The sequence below is a fragment of the Nanorana parkeri genome, unplaced genomic scaffold (assembly GCF_000935625.1).
Source record: "Nanorana parkeri isolate BGI_ZX_2015 unplaced genomic scaffold, ASM93562v1 scaffold143, whole genome shotgun sequence".
In the NCBI taxonomy this organism is placed as follows: domain Eukaryota; kingdom Metazoa; phylum Chordata; class Amphibia; order Anura; family Dicroglossidae; genus Nanorana; species Nanorana parkeri.
This window is the reverse complement of record NW_017306411.1, coordinates 1,529,877-1,538,058: the sequence shown is the minus strand read 5'-3', so window position 1 is coordinate 1,538,058 and position 8,182 is coordinate 1,529,877. Positions and strand designations below refer to the sequence as shown.

The 8,182-nt window shown below is 41.6% G+C and overlaps 1 protein-coding gene across 1 annotated transcript in view; it reads right to left on the bottom strand.

Moving 5' to 3' along the window:
* Window positions 1-1,567: 1,567 nt before the first annotated feature.
* The window catches only part of IL18RAP (interleukin 18 receptor accessory protein), a 14,895-nt gene continuing 8,280 nt past the window's right edge, over window positions 1,568-8,182 (bottom strand). Inside the window, exons 7-8 of the mRNA XM_018554120.1 lie at window positions 4,224-4,412; window positions 1,568-1,907 (exon numbers count right to left, since the gene is read on the bottom strand). Coding sequence (XP_018409622.1) covers window positions 1,570-1,907; window positions 4,224-4,412 — 527 coding nt within the window. The 3' untranslated portion in view covers window positions 1,568-1,569. The remainder of the gene's footprint in view (window positions 1,908-4,223; window positions 4,413-8,182) is intronic.

Here is an 8,182-nt window from a genome sequence, read left to right as displayed (position 1 = left end):
CAACATCAGTACCTGACCTCATAAATGCGCTTCTGTAAGAATGATCAAACATTCCCATAGACACACTCCTAGACCTTGTGGACAGCCTTTCCAGAAGAGTTGAATCTGTTATAGCGGCAAAGGATGGGCCAACTCAATATTGAACCCTATGGACTAAGACTGGGATGCCATTAAAGTTCATGTGCTTGTAAAGGCAGGCGTCCCAATACTTTTGGTAATATATTGTATTATGTATTGGAATGTACTAGTCTTTAGATGTGGAGGCTGCAGTGTACCTTTATATGTTTTTTTTCCCTTTCCTATACAAGGGTGACAATGCTCACTCAGCGTACTGTATCTATGGAAAAGCAGAGTTGTCAACCTAGGACAGGAAGTGTTTTATGACTAAAGAACATCTCCCCTCTCTTCTCTATACCATTGGGGAAGTGTTCTGTGAGAGAACTTGGAACTATGCTAACTGATAAGAGTGCAGCCCAGGCAGAAAACACAGGAAGTTGTCAGCTCACAAGATTAAAGGAACGATCAACAGTTTGTTTTTTTTAAATTATTGAACAAATATACCAAAATGCCTTTAATGTTATATTTATCAAACCAAAAGGGAGCAAATAAGAGAGGACCATTGTATAAGTTTACATAGCACAAATATGGCTGACACATTTTTAGTGGTGAAATAACATTGAATTAGAAAGTCAAAGAGACACAATAACATCACAAACTGTAAATATAACATACGGTACAATATACTGTAACATTAGTGAACTAGCATGGAGCCTTAAGCTAGTTGCTACCAAAACCTTGGCAATATTAATCCCAGAGGAAAGTATCTCCAAACGTTTCTAAAAGTGTTTGATGGAAGGTATGTCCCTCCACAGTTTCTTAAACATCTGATTTTAATAACTGTGCCACAAATAGATTTCCTACCCTGTGTTGATTGAAAAAGTGTACTGGAGCTGGTTTTGCTGAGAGTCCGACAGAGTTTCTGGACTCCCAATTCCATGCACCACATTTTGGTTGTTGCTGTGCAGGTCTTTATTAGGACAGCTGGACCAAGCTGTAGGCCAGAGAGAGTGTCTCTCAGTCCAAGGAGAGACATGCATTGTGTCATTATGATGTGTAATAAAATCTGAATTGAGAAAGCTGGTTGGATGACCAGTGAAACGTCTTCAAGAAAAATACAGCAAGTCCAGTTGCCTTGACTTATTTTTTACAGATATGTGTACTAAAAGAATATTGGATCTAAGTCTGTCAGGTTGACAGAAACCTTATGATGGATCTTATGAAAGGAACATTACCTTGAACAAGAGACTTTGCTTCTAGAAGTACTCAGTAATGCTCAGTTAAGAAGATCTTTGCTTTTGCTAGCTTACATTTTCTTTAGGGCTAGATGCCTTTACCCATCATGTTAAGCTTGCCGGAAATAAACAGCTCATGATTTGTTTAAGAGACTGAATGTTTTGCCTCTGCCTAGAGTTTAATCTCCATAATATATACATCTTGCATATATATTCAAATATGAGGTATTTTTGTTATTTATGTTTGAAAGAAAATGTTTTACCATTGTACTGAAAGTTATAGTTTTCCATTTCTCTTGACCTTTTTAACTGGCATGTAATACCTGATCCTATTCCAGAATTTTAAATTGCCAGAAGATTTACTATCTAAATCCCCTTTCCAAGTCACCATTGGTAGAGCACTGAGGGCCTTTCTCACTACATTTGGCAAGGACTCTGGCTCCTTAAATGGTTTGAACTTAATAAGTATCAGTTTAAGAGCCTCCTGTTCCTCCAGTGAGCAAGTAATGGCTGCTTCTAATTCAAACACTTTGGGACTTATAATATACTTCTCAGAGAGGATGAAAATAGCTCTTCTGCTTCTCTTAATGATATTGGCGATGTCTTCAACATAAGCTATAATATAAAAGAAATAATATGAAGTGAGATATAGTATAATGCAGTTATAGTTATTTAATAATCCATCACTGAAAATAGAAAACTGAAACAAATCAAATACATTTGTATTGTTGGTGACAATTCCCTTGAATTGACTATAATTATGAAAAATGTAGCACAGTATGAAAGGAATGTATTTTTTTTTTTTAAATGGCAGGGCCTGGCACATACTGTATCTAATGCAAATCTGCTGCATTACAACTAGCAAAGGATTTCAAATAAAAGTTTGTGATTATCTGTCATCCCTGTTCCTGCAGTCTTTGACAACCAATTTTGAAGAAACTTGCACATCTCAAATATGTGCACACCTAAAATGTGCATTTTAGTACAGATCATTTTCTATAAAGAGCCTCTAGAGCAAAACAATTTTGCAGGTATAAAGTGCAAGTGCTTGAAAAAACTTTTTCTCAACCTTTCAAAGCAAATGAACACTTATAATAACTTTCTCAGGGTCGCAGGGAACCTCTGCTTATAGTTATTATATCTACAAATCAGGGGATAATGTGAGAATTATTAGAAGAATAAGCAATATGGCATACTTGACACTCATGCAAAAAGAAGGAGAAGGAATAGAAACAAATATTATTGATAGAAGATGCAAACTGGGAAAATTGTAGTGCTATCTCACTTGGTGGCAAGTTCAGTGCCTATTTACAACTGTGCTCAGTGAGCCACCCCCTTATATTTATGGTGAATGTAGCATCTCTTTACATTGATAGGAGGACCCTCATAAAGTCTATTTAAACCCAAAATTGAATATATTGCAGCTTACCAATCCTTAAATGTGGTGACTGCATATATTTTTTTAGGCCTTTGTTCCTTTATTTATTACCTGGCCTGGTATTATCTAGCCAGTAGCACATTTCCTGTCTTAGAGTGGCTCCACCCTATGGAGGAGCGAAGGAGCCACTCATGGACAGCAGTATTGTCAACCTTTGGAGCGAGTAGTGTTAGATGCAAATTTAGTTGGATTTGACTTAATAAATGTCAACTCCAGCTAACACTTTTTAGGCAGTTACAGCAAAAGTTTTTTTTTCCTTTTGGGATAAAGATTTTACATCTGACTAAAAGCTAGCCATTGTCAGCACCCCTGACAGTGTTAAATGGTTTGTCTTAACCCTCTATATGCTACTTTTGTTGGACAGTTTGGTCTGTTAAAGAAAGTTGAAAAATAACAGACTTAGGTGAAAATAATGGATAAAAGCCTAATAAAGAAAAAAAAACGTTATATTTAAGGATTTGTAAGATGCAATATATTAAATTTGGGCTTTGGGGTTTAGCTACACTTTAAACTGGTGGTGAGTCGGAAGACTGTTCCTTATATTGTTGGTCATTGGGAAGGATGCTTCTTTCATTGGTGGTCAGTGGGAAGAATGCCCTCCTTACAGATAAATGAAAAGATTGATGGTAATTTATCTGAGAGGTAGAAAATGCTCAAATATCTGCTGCAGCCTCCAAAAACCTTCTATATGGCTAAAAACCAGGCTCTTCCTACAGGCAAAGCTTTAGACCCTTGCCTCACCTCCTCCTGGTACAACGTCTCTTTCCAGGATGCAGAGTTTGTAATTATATTTGCCTTCCAGCACATCTGGTAGCAATTGAATTGCAAATCTTTCTTCATCATAGCTATCACAATAGCTTTTTTTAGTCTCCATGTCCAACTCTGAGACTTGTGGTGCATATGATATAAAAGCATCAAAGTCTTTATCATCTGGAAAAAATAGATATAGAATGACCTTGTTTAACCAATATTTGCACACGTAAACAAGACTATTTTTGCACATTCATGTTTATTTATAAATATAATGATTTGAAATGTCTATCTACATCAGGGGTTCTCAACCTTTATAGGGCCGGGACCCCTTGGTAACATTTGTCAAGTTGTGGTGACCCCCAACCGTAAAATTTAGGGATGCACCAATACTAGTATCTGTGTGGGCTCTCGGGTGGCTAAAGCCTAATAAAGAAAAAAAAACGTTATATTTAAGGATTTGTAAGATGCAATATATTAAATTTGGGCTTTGGGGTTTAGCTACACTTTAAACTGGTGGTGAGTCGGAAGACTGTTCCTTATATTGTTGGTCATTGGGAAGGATGCTTCTTTCATTGGTGGTCAGTGGGAAGAATGCCCTCCTTACAGATAAATGAAAAGATTGATGGTAATTTATCTGAGAGGTAGAAAATGCTCAAATATCTGCTGCAGCCTCCAAAAACCTTCTATATGGCTAAAAACCAGGCTCTTCCTACAGGCAAAGCTTTAGACCCTTGCCTCACCTCCTCCTGGTACAACGTCTCTTTCCAGGATGCAGAGTTTGTAATTATATTTGCCTTCCAGCACATCTGGTAGCAATTGAATTGCAAATCTTTCTTCATCATAGCTATCACAATAGCTTTTTTTAGTCTCCATGTCCAACTCTGAGACTTGTGGTGCATATGATATAAAAGCATCAAAGTCTTTATCATCTGGAAAAAATAGATATAGAATGACCTTGTTTAACCAATATTTGCACACGTAAACAAGACTATTTTTGCACATTCATGTTTATTTATAAATATAATGATTTGAAATGTCTATCTACATCAGGGGTTCTCAACCTTTATAGGGCCGGGACCCCTTGGTAACATTTGTCAAGTTGTGGTGACCCCCAACCGTAAAATTTAGGGATGCACCAATACTAGTATCTGTGTGGGCTCTCGGGTGGCTATGCGGGCTCTCAGGTGGCTAGTGGGACTCTGGTGGCATCAAGTGCGGCCTCTGTGGTGCCCAGAGCGGCCTCTGTGGTGCCAGTGCGGCCTCTGTGGTGCCCAGTGCGGCCTCTGTGGTGCCCAGTGCAGCCTCTGTGGTGATCAAGCACTCACCAGCCCTCACTTCTGCCTGCTCCCCTCTACCTGATCCTCTCCGGCCACTGCAGCTGCAGCGCCATCTAGGAGAACTGACACTGCTGCGCTAGGAGGCGGCTGAGGAGCCTCTTACCTAGAGCACCACAAGGCACATGGGGACCCCCTCAACTGTGTGTTGTGACCCACTATTGGGTCGCGACCCACAGGTTGAGAACCACTGATCTACATTATAATAGCTACAACATTAAAGTTGTTCTTTACTCTAGTTCCTGTTTCATAATTTGAATTAAGACAAAACTGTGTCTTGTCCCTCTGGCCAGGCCAAGGGAGAAACAGATAAGGCACCCACCTTGCTGTGGTGGGGGCCTTTCCTGTCTTTGCATCGTCCAACTGTGTTCTGCACTGTGCTGGACTGTACTGTCAGCCCAATTGTGGTGTGGTGAATTGCAGTACCATATATTTTGAATTCCACCCCAACACACATTCCCAACATACCACAATGCACCTGTGGAACAAAAAGTGCAAGGTCAGTTCCCATGTGCTGGCTGCCCATTCACAATAAATGGACTGCCTAGCACAACGCACAGTAACATACAAACAGTTGTGCCCTCAAAGATATTACCTTTATTAGCTAAAAAATTCCTTCAGTGGCACTCTCCTATTTATTACTTTATTACTGGTGCCGGGCATGTTAACCTGTTCCCATCCATTGAGAGTGCCCTTATTGGCCCCTGACATGCTCTCACTGGATAGTGGAATGGTGCTTAGATGAAGCTTAACCTGGAAGTCATGCACTGTTAACACAATGAATGACACAAATGAGTCAGAGAGCAGCACAGAAGTGGCTTTTATGGTAGTAATGGACCTAGATGGCACCTTTTATAGAAAAGTAGCCTTGTAAACCAATAAATTAAATGTTTATTTCAATATAACTCACTAATTTGATGTCTCAGAAAGTTAAATGCTGAATACCAACAAAATTACTACATTACATAGTTGATATCAAATTTATGGTAGATGTACAGTATCTCACAGAAGTGAGTACACCCCTCACATTTTTGTAAATATTATATCATTTCATGTGACGACACTGAAGAAATGGCACTTTGCTACAATGTAAAGTAGTGAGTGTACAGCTTGTATATCAGTGTACATTTGCTGTCCCCTCAAAATAACTCAACACACAGCCATTAATGTCTAAACTGCTGTCAACAAAAGTGAGTACACCCCTAAGTGGAAATGTCCAAATTGGGCCCAATTAGCCATTTCCCTCCCTTGTGTCATCATGTGACTCGTTAGTGTTACAAGGTCTCAGGTGTGAATGGGAAGCAGGTGTGTTAAATTTGGTGTTATCGCTCTCACTCTCTCACACTGGTCACTGGAGGTTCAACTTGGCACCTCATGGCAAAGAACTCTCTGAGGATCTGAAAAAAAGAATTGTTGCTCTACATAAAGATGGCCTAGGCCAGGGGTGCCCACAATTTTTTGTTTTGAGATCTACTTTTCAAATGACGAGCTACATGATATCTACCAACGAAAAAAACCTCCCTCACTCTGTCTCTCCTAGCTGTCTCTCCTCACTCTCCTGGCTGTCTCTCCTCGCTCTCTCTCTCCTGGCTGTCTCTCCTCGCTCTCACTCCTGACTGTCTCTCCTCACTCTCTTGGCGGTCCCTCCTCGCTCTCTCTCCTGGCTGTCTCTCCTCACTCTTCTGGCTGTCTCTCCTCGCTCTCTCTCTCCTGGCTGTCTCTCCTCACTCTCCTGGCTGTCTCTCCTCGCTCTCTCTCCTGGCTGTCTCTCCTCTCTCTCCTGGCTGTCTTTCCTTGTTTTCTCTCCTGGATGTCTCTCTTTGCTTTCTTTGCTATCTCTCCTTGCTCTCTCCCCTGGCTGTCTCTCCTCGCTCTCTTTCCTGGCTGTCTCTCTTCGATCTCCTGTCTGTCTCTCCCCGATCTCTCTCCTGGCTCACCTTGCTGTATTTTGCAACAGGCTGTGTATACTAATATTCTTTGATGTAATACAGCACTTCAACCACCAGTATCCACCAGAAAGGTGTCAGGGAGCTTGGCTCAGCAGACTCAGGCTAATAGGTAATCATGTGTGCACAGCTGAATAAATATACCAAAATGGAATAAAGGGGCCGCCTTTCACACCCTTCGTCATCTACCAGCATCAGCTTTGAGAGCTACTGGTAGATCACGATCTACCTTACGGGCACCCCTGGCCTAGGCTACAAGGAGATTGCCAAGAAACTGAGCTGCAGCACGGTGGCCAAGACCATACAGTGGTTTAACAGGACAGGTTCCACTCAGAACAGGCCTCGCCATGGTCAACCAAAGAAATTGAGGGCACGTCCTAAGCGTCATATCCAGAGGTTTTCTTTGGGAAATAGACGTATGAGTGCTGCCAGCATTGCTGCAGAGGTTGAAGGGGTGGGGGGGTCAGCCTATCAGTGCTCAGACCATACGGCGCACACTGCATCAAATTGGTCTGCATGGCTGACGTCCCAGAAGGAAGCCTCTTCTAAAGATGATGCACAAGAAAGCCCGCAAACAGTTTGCTGAAGACAAGCAGACTAAGGACATGGATTACTGGAACCATATCCTGTGGTCTGATGAGACCAAGATACATTTATTTGTTTCAGATGGTGTCAAGCATGTGTGGCGGCAACCAGGTGAGGAGTACATAGACAAGTGTGTGCCTACAGTCAAGCATGGTGGTGGGAGTGTCATGGTCTGGGGCTGCATGAGTGCTGCCGGCACTGGGGAGCTACAGTTCATTGAGGGAACCATGACTGCCAGCATGTACTGTAACATACTGAAGCAGAGCATGATCCCCTCCCTTCGGAGACTGGGCCGCAGGGCAGTATTCCAACATGATAACAACCTCAAACACACCTCCAAGACGACCACTGCCTTGTTAAAGAAGCTGAGTGTAAAGTGATGGACTGGCCAAGCATGTCTCCAGACCTAAACCCTATTGAGCATCTGTGGGGCATCTTCAAACAGAAGGTGGAGGAGCACATGGTCTCTAACATCCACCAGCTCCGTGATGTCGTCATGGAGTCGAGTGGAAGAGGACTCCAGTGGCAACCTGTGAAGCTCTGGTGAACTCCATACCCAAGAGGGTTAAGGCAGTGCTGGAAAATAATGGTGGCCACACAAAATATTGACACTTTGGGCTCAATTTGGACATTTTCACTTGGGGGTGTACTCACTTTTGTTGCCGGCGGTTTAGACAATAATGGCTGTGTGTTGAGTTATTTTGAGGGGACAGCAAATGTACACTGATATACAAGCTGTACACTCACGACTTTACATTGTAGCAAAGTGTAATTTCTTATGTGTCATCACATGAAATGATATAATAAAATATTTACATAAATGTAAATATTGAC